At 41.6% G+C, this 22,982-nt stretch overlaps 1 protein-coding gene across 1 annotated transcript in view; it reads right to left on the reverse strand.

Annotated features, from left to right (window-relative positions):
- The window catches only part of APC (APC regulator of WNT signaling pathway), a 121,164-nt gene that overhangs the window by 27,169 nt on the left and 71,013 nt on the right, over positions 1-22,982 (reverse strand). The window contains exons 7-8 of the mRNA XM_028149744.2: positions 9,888-9,971; positions 3,634-3,738 (exon numbers count right to left, since the gene is read on the reverse strand). Coding sequence (XP_028005545.2) covers positions 3,634-3,738; positions 9,888-9,971 — 189 coding nt within the window. The remainder of the gene's footprint in view (positions 1-3,633; positions 3,739-9,887; positions 9,972-22,982) is intronic.

The raw sequence follows: 22,982 nt of genomic DNA on the forward strand, positions 1-22,982 counted from the left end.
CCATACCTCTGCTACACCAACAGCCAATCAGGAGTGATATGCCAATTAATCCAACAACGATGGTGGTTAATTTGCATACATAGGCTCCAAGTGACAGGGGGGGGGCGGCGGGGGGGGGGAGGACTCAGGCGTTCTGCCCACCCCTGGTCTCTCAGGGCCTCTGGGCAGCGTGGGAAAGTGGGGCTGGAGTGGAAAGAGGAGGCTCCTGGGCCTGAGCAGAAAGGGGCTGGGCCAGAGTGGAAAGGCGGTGCAGGCAGCCAGGGAAAGGAAAGCCCATTCTAGCACGAATCTTCGTGCACTGGGCTTCTAGTATACTAGAAAAGGCAAGGCTGAAGGCTAAAATAAAAGTTAGAATACTATATAAACAGATGTAATTTGTCATTTCTAACATTTGCATGGATGTACCATATAAGTTTCATGAGGCTAGGGACTATCTGTCTTTTTCAATTATCTATTTCCAGAGTCTAATACTGTATCTGGCACAAAATACGTTTCTTTAAAAATAACTGCCCTGGCTGGTGTGGCTCAGTTGGTTGGAGCATCATCTGTGCACTGAACGATCGTGGTTCAATTCCTGGCCAGGGCACATACCCAGGTTGCAGGTTCAAACCTCCCCCGCTTCAGGGTGCATATGGGAGGCAACCAATCAATGTTTCTCCCTCTCTCCCTCTCCTTTCCTCTCTCTCAAATCAATGAAAAAATATACAACTATTACTAGTTATTAGTAACAACAATAACGTTACCTTTAATAAGTATCTGCTATATGCTAGGGACTATGTTAAGTGCATACTGCATTTAATTCTCATAACTACCATACTAGAGGCCTGGTGCACGAATTTGGGGTCCTGAGAGGGGCTGGAGGGGGGGTGGGAACTGGGATACAACTGGCCCTCCAGGTGGGCGGTGGGACACCCTTGCTGGCCTGGGATCCGGATCCGTCCTGCTGACATTTGCGCAGTTGTCGGGAGACACCTGGCGGCTGCTTTTATATTGTTTCTTCCTTGTGGAATATCTAGGGAGGGGAAGTGGCCTAGGTGCCCAAGGCCGATTTCCTGGTGGCGCTGTCGGGATCCTGCCAGCGGGTCGGTGCCTGGCCCATTCTCTGGAGATTGGACCTGCAAGACTACTGGGGGAGTGAGTGGCTGCCGCCGGGCTGGTGGGCCGCTGGGACGGGTCGGTCAGCTGAGTGGCACTCCCGCTGTGGGAGTGCACTGACCATCAGGGGGCAGCTCCTGCATTGAACATCTGCCCCCTAGTGATCAGTGCACGTCATAGTGACAGGTTGTTTGGTTGCTTGGGCTTTTATATATATAGATTTTTTTTTTGAAGAAACACTAAAACTCAGAATTTACTTGTCTAAAGTTTTGTTTCTTAGTTGGTGGGGGAGTGGGATTTACTTCAGAGCTACTTGACCACTAATCCACAGTTGACGGATAATTTAATTATTTATTAATGTACATTCAGATTATTTCTATTTTTGCTGTTATAAATATTATGATGAATTTCTTCAAACATGTGTGAGTACTCTTGAGTGATTACCTCATTAGTATAAAATATTAGATGCTGCAATTATGAGCTACAGAATTGGCACATTATAAATTTAGATACATATTAAAAATTTGTTCTTCAGAAAGGTTATTCATTTTGCACAAATAGAGGCAGTATATGAGGATGCCAGTTAACCATTAGCAACACTAAGTGTTATTGACCTTTGCCAAGACAATGGCCTCCAAAAATATCTGACTTTGGTTGTAGTTTTTATTTATACATTACTAATAAAATTGATAATCTTTCTACATGTTTACAAGCCATTTCTAGTTCCTTTTAATTTCTGTTCATGTCTTTTGCCCGTGCTTTAACAGTCTTTTTTAATCCTCACCTGAGGATATTTTTCCATTGATTTTTAGAGAGAGAGGAAAGGAGAGGGAGAGAGAGACAGAAACACTGATGAGAGAGAAACATCATCGATCAGCTGCCTCCTGCATGCCCCCAACCGGGCATGCGCCCTGAAGGGGAATTGAACTGGTGGGTGACCTTTTGGTTCCTGGGTCGACACTCAACTGGAGCCACACTGGCAGGGCAATAGTTTTCATTTTTGACATTAAATGTAATCTATTTAGGATTAACTCTAATGAAAGAAGTGTGGTAAGGATTCAATTATTATTTTTTTTATTATTATTTTTTTAATATATTTTATTGATTTTTTACAGAGAGGAAGGGAGAGGGATAGAGAGTTAGAAACATCAATGAGAGAGAAACATCGATCAGCTGCATCCTGCACATTCCCCATTGGGGATGTGCCCGCAACCAAGGTACATGCCCTTGACCGGAATCGAACCTGGGATCCTTGAGTCCGCAGGCTGACGCTCTATCCACTGAGCCAAACCGGTTAGGGCCAATTATTATTTTTTAATAGATACCCTGATTATTGGATAGGTACAACTTTGAAGTATATAATAATTGGAATATGATCCAAAGCACTAATGGTAAGTCTAATCCTAAGTAGAGAATTTTTTCTTCTGTCAAGAATTTTTTCCTTCTTTCTACTTATGTGTAGAAACACATAAGCTTCTCATATAATTCCCTAAATTACAAAGAAGTAACTCAAATGTGCTATTTAAATATAATTTCTTTTGCATTAATTTACCATCCATACTAAGAGTTTTCCCCACTGCAATGCTAAATAGTAATACTAAAGTGAAGTATCTTTTTGTTTTAACTTAGTAAAATAAATTTAAATACTTAAGTATGAGAGATTTTAAGGTTTACATTTTAATGAACTAACAAAAGCATGCTTTTTTAAATAAATAATATCACAAGTAACCTAGACACTAAAGACATATCTATATCAATAGTAGAAAAATTACCTTAAAACCAACTCAGTGAAATTCTAATTTTTAAAAAATCATTCATTTATAGCATAAAAATATTCACTGAAACAATATGGGGCATACAGAACACCCCAAAGGAAAATTCTGTCATATTAGAATGCATCCAACAAACTTAATAGAAAACTAACGGCAGCACAGTAAGACAATAGTTCTGTATTAATAAAAAAAAAAAAATCAAGCTGACTTCCATAATGTTGCTAAAAATGATGTAACAATAGTTAAACACAACTAGGCTATATCTCTTTACTTTTTATGAGCACTAATATAATCTTTTCAAAGAAAAGACTTGGATTTTTAGATTTATGTATGTAATCTTGAAGTAGAAGAGAAAACAAGAACTATAGCAAGTCCTTAAGATCATTTTTAAAAACATAAAAATGTCTTTGCAAAGAATGCCTTAAAGAAAGAGCAAATCTATTCAATGAAAGAAATAATAACTAGGTCAAATCACACATATAACCAAAATGCAACTTAGTATTTTATTTTTTCAAAAAACCCTAGCCACACCAATCATTTTAGACTAAAATAGAAACACACAATTTACATTATGAAACAGTCTTAAAAATTTGAAAACATTATTGTTAGATGTATAAAGAAAAATGATAGCATTTTGGTACCAAATTCTTCTAAAGATATATATTTAGGACTAAGGAAACAAACAAGATTTACAGATCATTCTGAGGACCATATTTTAAAAATATTTAAATAGCTTATTTAAAAAATAATAAAGTAATTTATATACCTGACCACTACCAGAAGTTGCCATGTTGATTTCTGCCACTCCTTGACCTTCATTCTGCCGCTCAGCTTCCTGTGAGCCAGCTTCATGCTTGCTCTGAGATGACCTCTGTTAATATGGAGTTAACATCATTACATAAAAAAATGGTGTCTGCTTTTTCAGTTCACAGCTTTTTTTCTTTCTTATTTTAAAGCTCTGAATGCATAAATTATACAGGTTTACAAAGGCATGGAACTACACTTCAGACTTCATAATCTCCAGCATGGCTAGCAGTTGACTATTTCGGTAAGAGGAAAGTGAATTGTGTCCCTTGAGCATTAAAGCTGCACGACACAAAGGATTTTCTGAGACTCAAAAACACCATCCTCCACCAGCTGTGCTCACATCACTATCAGGAATATAACCCAATTAGAACAAATAACTATCTTTTCTGCAAGGTCACATAATTCTGGCATTTAACAGAGCTGCAAATATAACACTTAAACTATTATCTAAGCTATAAATACCTTCTGTGAAACTATACTTGTACGTAGAATATATAGATATATATGCTAATAAAATCATATTAAACAAAGATAAGCTCTTAGATTCTGATCTAAGTAAAACTAAAAACCTTTTCTAATGTAACCACCATCTGTTATATGAAATGAAAATGACATTATATCCAGTAAAAGCAATCATTTAGAGAGAGATTATATCTAGTATAAAGCAGTCACTTTGTAAAAATAACACTGAAGAATCAAAGAAAGTTTCCCATTATCTTTTATAGAAACAATTACAAATGTGTTTGCTCTAGGAAAATGATACTCTAAAATAAAAATTATACTTTAAAAAATGTGACAAAATAGTGGATAATTATCTCACAAAATGTCTTCACTGGAAGCTCTTTAAACATCAAGCTTTCCTATACCATTTATAATGTGACAAAAAATTAATTCCATCAATAAACTAGTTAGTATATTTACATGTAGGCTAAAAGTAAGATAGCCCCAATAATTCAGAAATAGAAAAAATAGTGCCACCTGAAAATCACACATAAAATTCAACAAAAGTAGAGACATACAAAGTCAATCTAGAAACAAAAGGAATCAAAACCTATAAAAACCACAACTATTTGACAGTAGCACCATTGAAGATGTTGATGTATAAGCAATTACTGAGCATCTGCTATGTTAGTTACTTGCATTATGTGATAAGGAATACAGTGCTAGTAAAAGCAGACATTGTTCTATGCACTCTTGGAACTTATAGTCCAGTCAGGGATACTACCAAGTAATGAGAGAAGTAACAATAAAGTTAAGATTTTGACATACGCTCTGAAAGAAGGGTACAAGGTATTATAAGAATACTAGAGGCCCGATGCACGAAGATTCGTGCAAGAATGGGCCTTCCTTTCCCTGGCTGCCGGCACTGCTTCGCTCCGAACAGAGCCACCTTTCCACCTTCCCACACTGTCCAGAGGCCCGAAGTGGCTGGGGCGGTGCGGAACGCCTGCATTGTCGCCATGACGACAACGCAAGCGTCCCACCCTGGCCGCTCAGTGCCTGTGTATGCAAATTAGCCCACAATCTTTGTTGGGTTAATTTGCATACTCACTCCTGATTGGCTGGTGGGTGTTGCGAAGGTACAGCCAATTTACACCTTTCTCTGTGTAGATATAACAGAGTCATATGGTCTAGGAGTTTGGGGAAGAACTCTCTTAGGAAATGTTTGAACTGAGATCTGAAGAATGAAGAGGAATTTTTGGAAAAATGATAGAGGTAGAGGATAAAGTTTTTAGGTAAGTAGAAGATCATATGCAAAGAAGCTGAGGTGGAAGGAAGCATGGCTTGTTCTAGAACATCAGGAAATCATGGTGTGGAGAATAGAACATAAAGATAATAAAATAATCTTACTGATTTTGTTGAATTTTAGTGTGATTCTCAGATAGCACTCTTGCCCCAAATAACTAATACTAGCATATTAATGAGAAAAGTTGCATGTAAATTTATTTTTAAAGTCAATTTTTAAATGGTCTACGAAAATAGGCAACAGAGGAGATCAGTTTGGAGGCTAATATATTACTGTAAATGTGAGATGATGGCACTTTGCACTAGGGAAGCAGTGATGGAGATAAAAGAAGTGGAGACAGAGGTAAATCTGAAGGATTTGGTGATAGATTGGATATGGTGAGTGGAGGAAGAGATCTGGTGTCAAGAATTACTCTTATGTTCCTTAGCTCACACAACGCAATAATGATGATGTCAATCACAGAGATAGGCAATAACTTAAGGAGGATAAGGGTTTTCTGAAGGAGATGGAGTGGTAAGAAGAACTTAAGAAGAGATAATTTATTATGTTTTAGATTTGCATCACCTAAGTGGAGATGCAGAGTAGGCACATATATTTAGGAGACTGGAACTCAGGGCTAGAAAAATGAATTTGAGAGCCAATATTTTATAGATGGTAACTGAAGCCCTAAGCACAAAAGAGATGGTCTTAGGGAGAGACAATACACAGAAAAGGGAAATAAGCCTTAAGGAATGCCTACAATTAATGCCACATAAAGGAACATGAGCTTTAAAGGCCAAAGAGATGGAAAGAAATACAAAAAGTATTGTCATAGATGCCAAGAGAAGAATATTTCAAACATCAGGAAGTATTCAGTAATATGAAAAGTGTCAAGATGAAGATTGAAAATGCCAATTTCATTAACAATATAAAAGCCACTGATGGTCCATGTTAGTGAAATATGGGAGTAGAAATTAGATTGGCTTGTATTAAGAGTGAATGGTGGGGAGGCAATGTAGACTTGGAGTCTAGAAATACCTTTGGAATGGGGATTGGGAAAGGACAGGAGGGAGTAAAGGGGACAGATGAAGAAAGACAGTTGCAGGGAGCAGTGGGATTGAGGAAGTTTCATTTTATATTTTTAAACATAAGATTTGAGCCTGTTTAAATGTCACTGGAAAAGTGCCATAGAAGAGGAAGAAGATAAATATTTATGAGAAAAGAGATAAGAGTTAAAAGTTCCTGAGAAGGCAGATGCTGAGAATCCAAAGTGCAGGAAGAACAAAGGAAGGCAGGATGCTTCCTGATAGGAAGAGAGACAGTGCCTATGAAAGCTGCTGTTTTCTCTGTGAAGGAGGAGGTGGAATTATTACAGGGAGGGAGATAAGCGTTGAAATAGTTATTTCCAATAGAGGGAGAATAGGGGTTTCTAGAGAAACACAGGCATGCAGGATGATGATGAATATGGTAAACTTAAAAAAAATCTAATGTTTACTATGCATTTATCACTTGTTATCTATTAATTTATTTAATTCTCATACCAACTCTATAAGGTAGGTACAGTTATTACCCTCATTTTACAAATGAAGAAACTGATACACAGGGAAGATAAATATCTGGCCTTCGGTCACATACCTAGTAAATAATAGAGCCAGAGCTGGGATCACACCCCAATCTGATTCCGAAGGCCAAACTAATATTTAACACTTACTACCTTTATTTTTCTTCCTCCTTTCTTATTTCCTTCCTTTGTTCTTTCATTGATTTTCGCGACAGGCCCGCCTGCACTCTCTGTCCCAAACTAGTGTAACTCTGAAGGCAAAGAAGCTACTTCTGATTCCTATGAAAGAATAATCCTAACTCATTTCCTCATTTCTATTGTTGCTGGATAATTTACCAAACATTTTCTAGCTTAGGACTAAAAAAATTTTTGTTGTTGAGGTATTTACATGTCACAAAATTCACACATTTTGAGTGTACAATTCAATGATTTTTAGTAAATTTACCCAGCATCACCATAATCCAGTTTTAGAACATTTTCATCATTCTAGTAAGATCCTTTGTGCTCATCTTCAGTTAATCCTCATTACTGCCCGCAGCTGCAGGCAACTATTTTCTGTATAAATTTGCCTTTTCTGGACATTTCTTACAAATGGAATAAGTGGACTTATGTGTCTGGCTTCTTTTACTTAGCTATATAGAATGTACCATCAATTTGCCTCTTTTTATTGCCGAATAGTATTCCATTATAAGGATATACCATATTTGTGTATCATTTGTATTCATTCACCAGGCAGTATATATACATTTGCATTGTCTCTACTTTTGGGCTAGTATGAATAATACTGCCATAAACATTCAAATTAAAGTCTTTGTGTAGATATATGTTTTCATCTCTCTTAGATACCTAGAAGTGGAATTACTGGGTCACATGGTACCTCTATGTTTAATATTTTGAGGAACGGTCAAACTGTTTTCCAAGTCGCTGTACCATTTTGCAATCTCACCAACACAGTATTTATTCACATCCCTTGACAATGCTCATTACTACCTTTATGATTATAAGCATCCTAAAAGATGTGAAGTGGTATCTCATTGTGGTTTTGATTTGTATTTTCCTAATGACTAATGATGCTGAGCATATTTTCGTGTGTGTGTGTGTGTGTGTGTGTGTGTGTGTGTGTGTGTTTCTGGTGCAATGTCTATTCAAATCTTTTGTCCATCAGCTGTTTCCTTATTAATGAGTTGTAAGGAGTAGAGGATGATGAGTATAAATATCTTCTAAATTATGGCTTTGGCTCTTTTAAAAATGTTTTCTTTTTATCATAGTTACAAATTTAAATAGTTTAAATAATCATTACTTCTAAAGACTCACGAGAATAAACAGAGGTCTCTCACATTTGCCTGCCCTATTTCCTATTCTCTAAAGGCAAACATTTCATCTCCCTCAGCGTTTCTTTGGGATGGGGGCACTTACCTATCTCTAAGTAACCTGCTTGTTTTGCTAGTTCTGCAATTTTCAGTTGAATGCACCACTTATTGATTTCCCACTATTGCACCCTCAAAACCACACTTATCCCGTTCCTCCATCCTTCCAATACTGCTTTATAGTTAGGTCAATTTTTCACTATTTACATTATTTTGACTATTAAATTCTAATCATGGCTGACAGGTACTGTACTATGATTGTTTTCCTTTACAATTTCTTGCTGTTCACTGCATTAAAGGTTTTGTTTTGTGTATTTGATGTTATGTATTTATGGCATCATCAGTTTCTCTCCTACTGTGTCAATTTCCTTTCCTTCCAATAAATTTAAAAACATTAAGTAGTCTACTTAGATTAATCTCTCCTGAAATCTTCTCAACTGTTCTAATATGGACTGGTTACTTTCTCTATCAGTTGTTTTAGAATTTCCCTTAATTTTCATTCTGGGGAGTTTTTCATTTCTTTCTCTTGTATTGTATTCCCTATGTCTTGGATCCCAAATTTACATTTTTCTTGCTTTACATCTTCATTTAACTGTATCTTCTAATAGATTCCAGAAAATGGTACATAAAAATACATATTTTGAAACTTTGCCTATCTAAAAAATATATTCTACTTTTAAATTTAATAGGCAGTTTGACTAGAGGTAAATTTATAGACTGGTGTGGTATAATATAAAATATATTTTGTCTCTGTCCTTTGTTTCTGGCACAGAACTTAAAAAACACTTGGAAACTCTTGATTTGTGCAAATAGAGTGACTCAAGGAGGGCACCTAGAAAGCTTCAGGATGGGTACTGGTCACCAGAAAGAACAATCACATTACTAGAGCATTGAAACTCTGGGCCAGACTGACCTCCAGGGAGGGAAAGGGGCTGGAAACTGAGTTCAATCATGTAGCCACTTATTTAATCAAGCATGCCTATATAATGAAACCTTAATTAAAATTCCGGACACCACAGCTCAGTGGAGCTTCCTGGTTGATGAATACACTAATGTGCTGGGAGAGTTATGTGTCCAGATTTATAAGGAGAGAGCATGAAAGCTCTGCATCCTCCATCCCTCACTTCTCCAGATTTTGCCCTATGCAATTCTTCATTTGGCTGTTCCTGACTGTATCCTTTATAATAAAACTAATTGTAAGTAAGCATAGTACTATCAATGAGTTTGGAGCCATTTTAATGAATTATCAAGCCTAAGGGGGGTTGTAGGAAGTCCCAAATTTATAACCAGCTGAGTGCCTTGGCATCTGAATTGGGGGCGGTCTTGTGAAGGACTCTGCCCTAACTGTAGGGCTCTATAAATTTTCAATTGTCTAAAAGTTAGAAGGAAATCAAATTAATCAAGACTTTGATCACTTAATTTAATGAAAAAACTTTAAAAAAGTATATCAATTCTCTAGAACATCTATATTTCAATGATGCCACAGTAATTGTATGTTTTCTTTTCTTAGAATAACTACCTATATTTAAATCTGCAAACAATACAGACAATTTACTAACCTCTGCTTCTGTTGCTTGGGACTGTAAAAGCTGTCGTATACGAAGTATGTCCTTCTCTATTTGTTGAATTCTGGTTACTCTTCGCTAAAATAAAATAAGTGATCAAATTAGATCTAGTTTTATTAAAGACATGAGTGTAAATAATCATACTAAGGCTACCACTTAATATCTCAGGATTATGCCAGACAATTCTTAAGTTAGAATTTAGATATTTATATTCACACACTGATGACATTTAGGTTCAGTTCAATTTTTTAATACATCTAACTTTATTATTATTATTACTTTTTTGTTAATCCTCACCTGAGGATATTTTTCCATTGATTTTTTTTTTTTTTTAAAGAGAGAGTGGAAGTTGGGGGAGAGAGAAACATCGATGTGATTGGTTGTCTCCCACACGCGCCCTGACCAGGGCCAGGGATTGAGCCTGCAACCTAGGTACATGCCCTTGACCAGAATCGAACCCAGGACCCTTCTGTCTGCAGGCCACTGCTCTCTATCCACTGAGCCAAACTGACTAGGGCAATACATCTGACTTTATACAACAGATTTATAGCTCTGTTTAGCAAAATGGTACAAATATATGTCAAACTGTATAATGCATATAATGTGAAAACTTGGTGTAAAAGCTATTCTCAAAAAATATTTAAACAAAGGAAATTATACGTGAATTTAATGTTTTATATTATTATATTAATCCAGATGTTAATATAATGTAATAAATTTATATAGAACATGGTATGCCTGTAAAGGGAAAGAGCATCATACTATTTAAGTACTGATGTTTATTAAAACAAATCAATAGTTGATTTGTTTTAATAAACATCAGTACTTAAATAGTATGATTAACCTTCCCCATAGTTATTCCTATTACAAGTCAGTAGAACTTTCAGATTTAGCTTTCCCAAATATCTACTGCGGTTAAACATTATTCCCAGCACTGAGATCACAATGATGGTCAAGCTTTTGCTTACCCACTATCCTGAGATCATCAAGTGAACAGAAAGCAGTAACTACAGATCAAATAATGCAGAATTAAAATAATCAAAAAAATTCTTTTGGAAAAAGCTAGGTTTTGCTTTAATTTTTAAAAATTCTAGTGGAAATGGGAAAAACCAAATCATTTACATATAAAAAACTCTTGCAAACTGAAATTTTTAAAAAATATTTTTTTATTGATTTTTTACAGAGAGGAAGAGAGAGGGATAGAGAGTTAGAAACATCGATGAGAGAGAAACATCGATCAGCTGCCTCTTGCACACCCCCTACTGGGGATGTGCCCGCAACCAAGGTACATGCCCTTGACCGGAATCGAACCTGGGACCTTTCAGTCCGCAGGCCGATGCTCTATCCACTGAGCCAAACCGGTTTCGGCTGAAATTGTTTTTAATTAGCTTTATGACAGATCAAATATATAGGTTTTAAAAACAAGTACTGCCAATGTTGTCATTTTCTGAAATAATTCTATAGTTGACATTCTAATATTGAGGTATGAAAAACTATATTAATAAGAGTAATTGTTTTGATGGGAGGAAAAAATGTTAGAAGCTAGATGGAATTATTTTCAAAAAAAATTTTTATTATAAGCCCCATCAATAAAAGATTTCTGAGCATGTATAACCCAATAGATAAATAATAAAAGTACTTCAACAAATAGCTTTAAGCATATCCTATATAATAAAAGCCTAATCTGCTAAGTGTCTGGTCGTCTGTTCAACCAATCAAAGTGTAATATGCTAATGATATGCTAAGACTGCTCAACCGCTTGCTATGACATGTACTGATCACCAGGGGGCAGATGCTCAATGCAGGGGGAGCTCCACTCGTCCAGAATCCAGGCTCACAGCTGGCAAGTGCAGTGGTGGTGGCGGAAGCCTCTCCCACCTGTACAGAAGTGCTAAGCCATCAGTTGAACATCCCCCAAGAGCTCCCGGACTGCAAGAGGGCGCAGACCGGGCTGAGGGACTCCCCCCCCCCCCCCAAGTACACAAATTTCGTGCACCAGGCCTCTAGTACAGTTATAAAACTTATCAACAAAACTTACCCATGATCATATACTAGTTTTGCTTAAATAGCCATGTCCTCCTTTTCTTATTACCATAGTAAAAATGCTCATTGCTGCTATTATTCAATGTTATGATAATCACAGAAAAGCTCAAAAAAGTGCTCAACAACAACAAAAATTCTACTTCTCTCCCTTCCTTTGCAACACTACAACTATTATGCTGGTTCTCTCTATCATGATTCTGAAAATAGTGAACTTAAGGTAAATAATATTCTCTAATAAACAAATCTTACCAAGTCTAATTTACATAATGAAAACACAATGAAGGAAAAATGCCTGTACTTTGGGTAGCTTTCTAAAATTATTGCAAAGATGAGTGATCACTTCTAAATATTTTCTGGTGTTACAGAAACAACCAAACTACACACAATTACTAGCTTTGTAATATTTTATTGTTTTCCCCTTTCTCTATATAATTAGCTCCCCTCTATCAATAAAGTCCTAAATTAAAAAATTTAATATTTAGAGGATGAAAATGGAAATTATATCTAACATTCCTCTCCATAACACTACATTTCTGTATTGCCAGTATGTCACTAAGTCCTTAAGTCAAATATTGTCCACTGAGGTGGGTGATTTCTGACATGACAACCTTTGTGTTTCTGTTCTTCAATGTAAAAATAGCCAGTATTATTTTTCTTTTTCTATATGACAATCTTGAATATTTATGAAATTATGTTTAATAAAAAATGCTTAATTGTTCAGGAGTATGAAGTTGGTATGACTCTGAAAAATAGATTTTAAAAAATTACAATAGTAATACAGTTCAATACAGACTCAGGATAACCTCAACAAATTAGGAACAGAGACTAAATTAACCTGATAAAAGAGTATCAGAAACCTTGTGTACTAGTAAACAAAATACTTAATGGTAAAATTATAGAATCCCCCTTTAATGCAAGACTAGACAAAGAAGACCAGTATCACAGTTTCCTATTCAAAGATGTATTAGAGTTCTTATATCAAAGAAAAGGAAAAAGAAAAGGAAAAAGAGGAAGAAAACTCATTATTTGCAAATATTATGACAATTTATATAGAAAAAAATTTTAAAAATCTTCAGATAATAACATAATATGAGTTCAGGAAAATTACTGGATACTTATTACTTAAAAGCAATTTAGTAATGTAATTTTAAAAATCTCATTCACAATAGTAATAGAAACCATAAGCTATCTAGGAATAAATCTTTAAAAAATGTATATAGTAACTTTATGAAGAATAAAGTTCTTATAAAACTCTATTGAAGGGCATAATTTAAGTCATAAATGAATAGAGAGATGTAAAATTAAGACCAATACTTAGTATTTACTGAGTGTTTATTATGTGTAAGCATCTAAGTCAGTGATGGACAACCTTTTGAGCTTGGTGTGTCAAACTTCGCCAAAAAACTGAGCATAACTCGGGTAGTGTGTCACTTTGAGGAAAAAACATTATTTTGCAAATGTTTCATCCTCAGGAGCAGCAAATGTTTCATCCTCGGCATGCGGCCATCTCAGCGGCCGCGTGTCATCAGAAATGGCTACGCGTGTCAGCGCTGACACGAGTGTCATAGGTTCGCCATCACTGGTCTAAGTGCTTTGACATGTATTAAATCACTTAATCCTTACATTTTACAGTTTATTATTATCTGTATTTTACTGATGAAAAAACTGAGGCAGAGATCACAGTGCTGGTAACAGGCCTAAGATTAGAAGCCAGGAGGTCTGGCTGGAATCCATCCTTTCCAAGAAGCAGGCTCAATATTGTAAAGATAAATTCCCCTCTAATTAATTAATTAATTTTTTTTTTAGAAATTTCTTTATTGATTAAGGTGTCACATATTTGTCCTCATCCCCCCATTCCAATCCCACACCCCACCCCACGGATGCCCCCACCCCCCTGTTGTCCTTAACCATTGGTTAGGCTCGTATGCATGCACACAAGTCCTTTGGTTGATCTCTCCCCTCTACCCCCACCTTCCCCTACCCTCCCTCTGAGGCCTGACAGTCCGGTCGATGCCTCCTTGTTTCTGAGTCTGTTCTTGTTCATCAGTCTATGTTGTTCATCATTTCCCCTAGACGAGTGAGATCATGTGTTACTAGAAATATACTTATAAGAACCGAATGTGAGACGAGCAATAATAGTTATGCTGACAGGCAAATGAATCAGTCTGTAGTGAGTTTCTTTCTGGACCAACAGTTCTTTTGAGACCCAATTTCAATGTCCACCAGTTCCTTATGTGTACATGTCAGCACTGACTTTTCAGTTCTGGATGGTGGACAAATGGTGGTAATGCAGGTCCGACTCCCTCTGGTTTGGTCTCGCCTGGACCCAGGGGCGCGGCCTCGCCCGGACTCAGGGGCGCGCAGCCTCACCTGGACCCGGGATCCAGCCTCACCCGGACCCAGGGGCCCGTGGCCTCACCCGGACCCAGGGGCGCACGGCCTCACCCGGACCCAGGGGCGCGCGGCCTCACCCGGACCCGGGATCCAGCCTCACCTGGACCCAGGGGCCTGTGGCCTCACGCGGACCCAGGGGCGCACGGCCTCACCTGGACCCAGGGGCGCGCGGCCTCACCCAGACCCGGGGGCATGAGGCTTCACCCGGGCCCAGGGACCCAGCCTCACCCGGACCCAGGGGCGTGTGGCCTCTCCCGGACCCAGGGGCGCGCGGCCTCACCCGGGCCCGGGACCCAGCCTCACCTGGACCCAGGGACGTGTGTCCTCTCCCGGACCCAGGGGCGCACGGCCTCACCCGGGCCCAGGACCCAGCCTCACCCGGACCCAGGGGCACGTGGCCTCACCTGGACCCAAGGGCGCGGCCTCACCCAGACCCGGGTCCCAGCCTCACCCAGACCCAGGGGCGTGAGGCCTCACCCAGACCCAGGGGTGCGCGGCCTCGCCCGGACCCGGGACCCAGCCTCACCCGGACCCAGGGGCATGTGGTCTCACCCGGATCCAGGGGCGCGTGGCCTCACCTGGACCCGGGACCCAGCGGGGCTTCGTCTTCTTGATCCCAATTCCTGTCGGTCAATTCCCTCTCAGCAATTCCTTCGGCCATTTTCTCAAAGCTCCAGGGCGGCTGCCGCAGAATTCGTTGGGCAGTGGGCTCGGCGAAGCTCTGGTGCGCGGCAGCGGGCTGGTTCGAGGTTGTTGCGACGGCGCTCGGGTCTGCAGCGGTGGCCGGTCGCCGGGTGTGCGCACCTGGCCGCTTCCGGGGCGCTGAGATTCTCGAAGGACTCGGAGGTCAGCAAGCGCGGAGTCTCCCACCCCATGTCTCCCAGGGGCTTGTCTGTCCGTGCTCGGCAGCGAGCGGAGCCGTCCCCTCAGCCGGAGACCGCCGGGGGAACTGCGCCGAGCACGTTCCAGGCTGCCATTGTATCGCCAGAGCCGTAGTTCTAAAAGTGTGATCTTTGGCTCACCGGCATCAGCGTCATCCCGCGTCCCCCTCTCTTTTATTCTAGTTGTAGAGCATCTGCTCAGTCAGCCCGCCGGTGGTTCTGGATGGTGTCTGCTCTGTTTTCCAGTTGTAGTTTCAAAATTGTTGTGGTAGGCAACAATCAGGCGTCCGCCCCATGCCTCCATCTTGGTCCTCCTTTGTGTAGTTAAGTCTTGATTGTTGTTGGTGTCACTGGGAGGAATTGTCCTCCAGGTCAATTGGCTGTGAGGACCCGCTGTATCCATACAGGAAGAATTGCTGTGCAGGAGACACGTTTATGGGCCGGGACTTGTTCCGTAGGGCTTTGGCACTCACTGAGTCTGCCTCTTGAATGTGTCCCTTATGCGAGTGGTTGAAATCTGGTGTCGTCTCCCACCGACCACTAGATGCCCTCGTTTCTGGGTCTCCAATGGGGTGCAGGTCAGCTACTGTCTGAGGCCACTCAGCAGGAGTTACAGCAAAAACTGCAGTTTTCTCCTCTTTGCTTGAGTGGTTTTGGAGCAGTCTGACTGGAACTGCAGTTTATTTGGTTAAGCTGCCACAGGGCAGGCCATTTATATGCAAAAGCTGCTGTTTGGAGCCTGGGCGGGTTTGTAGAATGTGCGGGGCGGGTCTCAGGGCAGGGCGGGGCGGGGTCTCAGGCTGTCACTAGGCTAGGGCGTGTCAAACAGCAATGGCTGCAAGTCTGCCTTTTCTGCCTTTCCACGTTTCCAAGTCCCCGCGTCCCGTGCTCCAGCGCAGTAAACACTGATTGCTGGGCGCACCTCTGTAAGAAAGTCACTCTCACTTTCCGACACGATGGCCGAGAGTCCAGCTTCTCCCCGTAGGTGTCTGGGTCTCCCGCACGTCCCCAGAAACTGGATTTCAGAGTGATTCGGAGCTTATCTCCCTTAGGGTTGGAAAAAAAGCCGAGTGTCCTGTCACTCGCCACCAGCCCGATTCACGCGCCTCTGTACCTCAGCCCTTCCATGTTTGTTCTTTCTTTTTCCTTCTTAGTTGTAAATCTACCATTCAGCCAGCTTTCCCGTGGGTCTGGGTGGTAGATGCTTTGTCTTTTAGTTGTATTTTTGAAATTGTTGGGTGCGGCGCAGTTTATTTGTTTAACTTTGCCGCCATCTTGGTTCTCCTCCCCTCAAATTAATTTATAAATTCAATATAATTCTAATCAAAAGTCCAAAAGGCTTTTCTTTGAATTAGATAAGCTGATACAAAATTTCAAATGGAAGAGTAATCAGACAGCATAATCACATTTTCACAAACAAAAATAAGAAGAACTCACCCTCCTAGGTACCAAGGTTTATAAACTACAGCAAAATAAAACAACTGTGGTATCAGTTCAGTCATAGAGAAAGTAAAATAGACTAATGGAATAGAGTCCAGAAATATCCAGAAACAAATCAACTTAGTATATGCCAGAGATGGCATTACTTATCAATGGGGAAATAGTCAATACCCAATAAATGATGAGAAATTTAGTCAGCAACATAAATTGTTGGAAGCTACCCACTGTTTTCACTATCAGAGAAGTGTAAACAAGGAGCTGATTGTTTAGTGGGTACAATGGTAGCTGGAGCAATTTCCTGACCAGATAGTCTCATGTAAATCCTTACTGATAAGATTGTCTGTTACTGGAATTGCCTGCCTAAGGGCTATAGGTGTATCCAAAACTGAATAAAAGGATGGCAAGGCCTGAGCACAAGTGGAGTCCTTTCTCTTGCATTGGGCTCCTGCCTGGCCTCCCAATTTCCAAATTATTATTTCTTGTCTCGTCTCTGTCATTTGCGTGCAGCCCTTCTCCAGAGCCTGAACCCTGAACCACGTGGGATGTGAGTCATCACAATAAACATGCATGTATCTGTATGCATCTGTGTGCATATATATGTGAACATATAATTAGTATGCATTATCTATATATATGAAAGGCTAAGTGACCATTGCATTGGAAACAACCAAACAGATGACCGAGCAGGCTGCATGGGGCAACCAGGCCAGCAGTGGGGTTAGTGAGGGGTGACAAAACGACCGAGCAGCAGGCTGCATGGGGCTACCAGGCCCGCAGGGGGGAGCAGTTGGGGGCGACCAGACCAGCACAAGGGGCGACCAGGCTGGCAGAGGGGGGACAGTGAGGGGTGATCAGGTTGGCGCGGGGGGGGGGGGAAGTTGGGGGCGACCACGCCAGCAGGGGGTGCAGTAAGGAGTGACCAGGCCGCCGGGGGGGGGCGGGCAGTTGGCGTGACCAGGCCGGCCGGGGTGGGGGGGGCACTTGGAGGCCATTATGCCTTAAGGGGGGCAGTTGGGGGTGACCAGGCCAGCAGAGGGTCAGTTAAGAGCTATCAGCCAGGCAGGAAGGTGAGCAGTTAGGAGCCAGTGGTCCCAGATTGTGAGAGGGATGTCCGGCAGTCAGACATCTCCTGAGGGGTCCCGGATTGGAGGGTGCAAGCTGGGCAGGGGAGGGCAGTTAGGGGCAATTGGGCCGGCAGGGGAGGGCAGTTAGAGGCGACCAGGCCTGCAGGTGAGGGCAGTTAGGGGCAACCAGGCTGGCAGGGGAGGGCAGTTAGGGGCGACCAGGCTGGCAAGGGAGGGCAGTTGGGAGTGACCAGGACAGCAGGGGAGGGCAGTTAGGTGCAATCGGGCCAGCAGGGGAGGGCAGTTAAGGGCGACCAGGCCTTCAGGGGAGGGCAGTTGGGGGCGACCAGGCCGGTAGGGGAGGGAAGTTAGGGGCAACCAGGCTGGCAAGGGAGGGCAGTTAGGGGTGACCGGGCCAGCAGGGGAGCAGTTAGGCGTTGATCAGGCTGGCATGGGAGTGGTTAGAGGGTGATCAGGTTGGCAGGCAGAAGCAGTTAGGGGTAATCAGGCAGGCAGGCAGGCAGTTGGGAGCCAGCAGTCACGGTGGGATCGGGCCTAAAAGGGCAGTCGGACATCCCTCGAGGGGTTCCAGATTGCAGATGGTGCAGGCTGGGCTGAGGGCCACTCCCCCCCCCCCCCCCCCGCGTGCACGAATTTTGTGCACTGGGCCTCTAGTTATATATATATATATATACATACATACATTTTAAAATGTGTGTATATGTATAAAATTAGATTTCTACCTCCAAATCATACATAATAGTAAAATTTGAGATTAGTTAAAGACCCAATTATAAAAATAAAATATTAAAATTATTAGAAATAGTAGGAGGGAACCTTTATGATTTCAGGATAGGAACAAATGTTTAAATAGGCATAGAAAACACAAATATGGCAATATAATTAATTTTGCTTTATAGTAAAACTTAATTTTTATCACAAAGCTAAGATAGGTAACGGGTTTGCAGGGAAGGATTATGATGTATATTATCTATATTAAATATTCAAGAATAAGACATTTAATATAACAGAAAATGGTAAAGATATGAACAAAAAAAATCCAAATTCTAATAAATATATGAAAATATATTCAACTTCAGTAGTATTTAAGAAAGTATAAACTAAATGACAAGATAAAATTTCATTTCCCAATGGTTGTTCATTATAAAGTCGACTCAAGTAGTAAAGAAAACATGCAAAAGAAAAATGAACTCTCACATACTATTTGATAAAGACATTTTGAGTGCAATTTGTTAAACATAAGTTCAAAACACTCATACCTAATGGCAATTATACTTTTAGATATATACCCTAGAGCAGAAGTCAGCAAATTCGGGCATGCAAGCCATCCATTTTTTTGAATTAAGTTTTATTGTTACATAGCCATGTCCATTTGCTTCCATACTGTCATCTATGAATGCTTTCTTGCTACAAAGGCAGAGTTGATTTCTTGTGACAGAGACTATATGGGCCACAATATCTAAAATCTTTACTATCTGGCCCATTATGAAAAAGATTGCTGATTCTTGACCACAAAAACTCGCACATATTTACAACATATGAATAAGTATGTTTATCTTAATTGTTTTAACAGTGAAAAATTATAAATAAATTTCCATCAACCAAGAAATATATCAAACTATATCATTCATCTATATTAATAAAAGGTTAATATGCTAATTAGACTGGGTTGACCGGCCATCTTCCGGACGTCCAACTTCCTTCTGGACAAAGCCATGGTGGTGGGGGCTGAGGCAGAGGCAGTTAGGGGCGATCAGGCCAGTAGGGGAGGGTAGTTGGGAGCGAGACCAGGCCTGCAGGGGAGGGCAGTAGGGGGCGAGATCAGGCCAATAGGGGAGGGCAGTTAGGGGTGATCAGGCAGGCAGAGGCAGTTGGGGGCGAGATCAGGCCGGCAGGGGAGAGCAGTTGGGGGCGAGATCAGGCTGGCAGGGGAGGGCAGTTAGAGGCGATCAGGCAGGTAGGCAGAGGCAGTTAGGGGCAATCAGGCAGGCAGGCAGGTAAGCGGTTAGGAGCCAGCGGTCCCAGATTGCGAGGAATGTCCAATTGGAGAGGGTGCAGGCTGGGCTGAGGGGGACCCCCCCTCTCGTGCACGAATTTCATGCACCGGGCCACTAGTATAATTATAAAAGATTATGACAATACAAAAGTATAAGTAGCCTTCACCCTTCAAATCCTTTTTGCAGAAGCAAGCACTATTTTTTTTTAAATTTGTTTATTGTTTTTTTTTTTGTTTGTTTTTTTGTTTTTTTTTAAATTTCTTTATTGATTAAGGTGTCACATATTTGTCCTCATCCCCCCATTCCCATCCCCCCCCCTCCCCACGCATGCCCCAACCCCCTGTTGAACTTAACCATTGGATAGGCTCATATGCATGCACACAAGTCCTTTGGTTGAACTCTCCCCCTGCCCCCACCCTCCCCTATCCTCCCTCTGAGGCCCGACAGTCCGATCGACGCCTCCCTGCCTCTGGTTCTGTTCCCGTTCCTCAGTCCACGCTGTTCATCATTTCCCCCAGATGAGCGAGATCATATGTCACTAGATATACACTTATGAGAACTGAATGTGAGACGAGCAGTAATAGTTATGCTGACAGGCAGATGGATCAGTCTGTAGTGAGTTTCACTCTGGACCAACAGTTCCTTCGAGACCCAACCCCAACGTCCACCAGCTCCCTATGTGTACATGTCGGCACTGACCCCCCAGCTCTGGATGGTGGACAAATGGTGGCAACGGAGGTCCGACTCCCTCTGGTTTGGTCTCGGCCGGACCCAGGGGCACGGCTTCACCCGGACTAAGGGGCACGTGGCCTCACCCGGATCTAGGGACACATGGTCTCACCCGGACCCAGGGACGCTTGGCCTCTCCCAGCCCCAGGGGCACGTGGCCTCACCCGGGCCTAGGTGCACGAGGCCTCACCCGGATCCAGGGACACATGGTCTCACCCGGACCCAGGGACGCTTGGCCTCTCCCAGCCCCAGGGGCACGTGGCCTCACCCGGGCCTAGGTGCACGAGGCCTCAGCCGGATCCAGGGACACATGGTCTCACCCGGACCCAGGGACGCTTGGCCTCTCCCAGACCCAGGGGCACGTGGCCTCACCCGGGCCTAGGTGCAAGAGGCCTCACCCGGATCCAGGGACTCATGGTCTCGCCCGGACCCAGGGTGTGTGGCCTCTCCCAGACTCAGGGGCATGTGGCCTCACCTGGACCTAGGTGCACGAGGCCTCACCCGGATCCAGGGACACATGGTCTCACCCGGACCCAGGGGCGCTTGGCCTCTCCCAGACCCAGGGGCACGAAGCCTCAGCCGGATCCAGGGACACATGGTCTCACCCGGACCCAGGGACGCTTGGCCTCTCCCAGACCCAGGGGCACGTGACCTCACCCGGGCCTAGGTGCACGAGGCCTCACCCGGATCCAGGGACACATGGTCTCACCCGGACCCAGGGACGCCTGGCCTCTCCTAGACCCAGGGGCACGTGGCCTCACCCGGGCCTAGGAGAAGCAAGCACTATTAACTTGATGTACATTTTTCCAACCTTTGCTTACATGCCTATAAGAGAGTAGGAACCCCAGTAATAGGTGTCTAAATATGTGTTGAACAAATAAAGTAGTAAATAAATAAATAAACTGTTAACAGAGGTATATGGAAACTAACAACCTCAAATAGGCATGAACAAGAGTAAATTTTGTTTTGAGTTTCCCTAAAATGTTTACCAGTCATTTGTATGTGTTTTACTAGTCATTTGTATTTTCTTTTCAATAAACTGACAGGTTATATCCTCTATTCATTAAAAAAGAATTGGCTTTTTTAAATTAATTTGTAGGAATTCTAATAATTATAGGGATATTAACTATTTTCTCTGTATGTGCTACAAATATTCCCTTTTAATGTATCTTCTGTGGGATGAACATTTTAAAATTTTATAAAAAAATTCATTTCCATTTATTGCTTTTGAGTTTCCATTCTTAAGAAAGTCTCTTTTGCCTTATATTTTCTTCTATTAATTTTAGATTTATTTTTTACATTTAGATATTGAATCCATTTGTAATTTTTCTTGGACAGATATGAAATAAGGATCTAACTGAATTTTTCTTCTTCCAAATAGGTTGCTAATTGTACTATTACTTACCATTTCAACCCAAATTTATAATGTAACTTTTATTATACAAACTAGAGGTCCAGTACACGAAATTCGTGCACGGGGGGGTGGGGGTTGTGTGTGTCCCTCAGCCTGGCCTGCACCCTCTCCAATCTGGGACCCCTCAGGGGATGTCTGACTGCCGGTTTAGGCCCGATCCCGCAGGGTTAGGTGGACCCGCCAGATGACTCCTAACCACTTGCCTGCCTACCTGATCACCCTTAACTGCTTGCTGGGGGGCAGGGCCAGCCCTGGGAGGGGCTGTCTGCCTACCTGATTGCCCGTAACCACTGCCCTGCTTATATGATCACCCTTAACTACTTGCCTGCCTACTTGATCACCTCTAACCACTGGTTTTCCTGCCTGATCACCCCTAATCACTCTGCCTGCCTGCCTGATTGCCCCTAACCGCTTGCTGTGGGGCAGGGCCAGCCTGGTGAGGGGCCGTGGTGGTTCTGGATTAATGGTCATTATAGTCATGATGCTATTATGGTCTCTGGCCTTTTATTATATAGGATTCCATGTAATCTTGCATCTCCTTCTACTTTCCATTCTGATCCACTTGCCTATGTATATTCTTGTGCTATCACAATGTGATTATTAAGACATCTTTACAGTAATGTTTAATGAATGTAAATCCCTACTTATTGTGATTTCTTTCTTAAATATTTTTGGAAACTCTTACATTATAAGCCTTAGAATCATTTTTCCAAGTTCCAAAAAAAGTATTTAGATTATAATTAGAATTGTATTACATTTATATACTAATTTAAAAAATGTAGATATTTTTACGATATTAATATCTTCTTATCCAGACTTCTCTATTTTTTAAAAACTGAGTTATAATTGAAATATAACAGTATATTGGTTTTAGGTATATAACATGAATACTAAAGTCTCTTTTTGTTAATGTCTCACAAATAGTGCAGCAATGACAATCATAAAATCTATACCTATATTCTTATTGCCTTATGTAAATGTTTCTGTAGGACATATTCCTAGAAGTCCTACAAAATTACCAGGTCAGAAGGAATATGCATTTAAATTTTTACAGGTAGTGCCACACTGTCCTCCATAAATGTATCAATTTATTCTTACAAAAAACG

The sequence above is a fragment of the Eptesicus fuscus genome, chromosome 4, assembly GCF_027574615.1.
Source record: "Eptesicus fuscus isolate TK198812 chromosome 4, DD_ASM_mEF_20220401, whole genome shotgun sequence".
NCBI classification, from domain to species: Eukaryota; Metazoa; Chordata; class Mammalia; order Chiroptera; family Vespertilionidae; genus Eptesicus; species Eptesicus fuscus.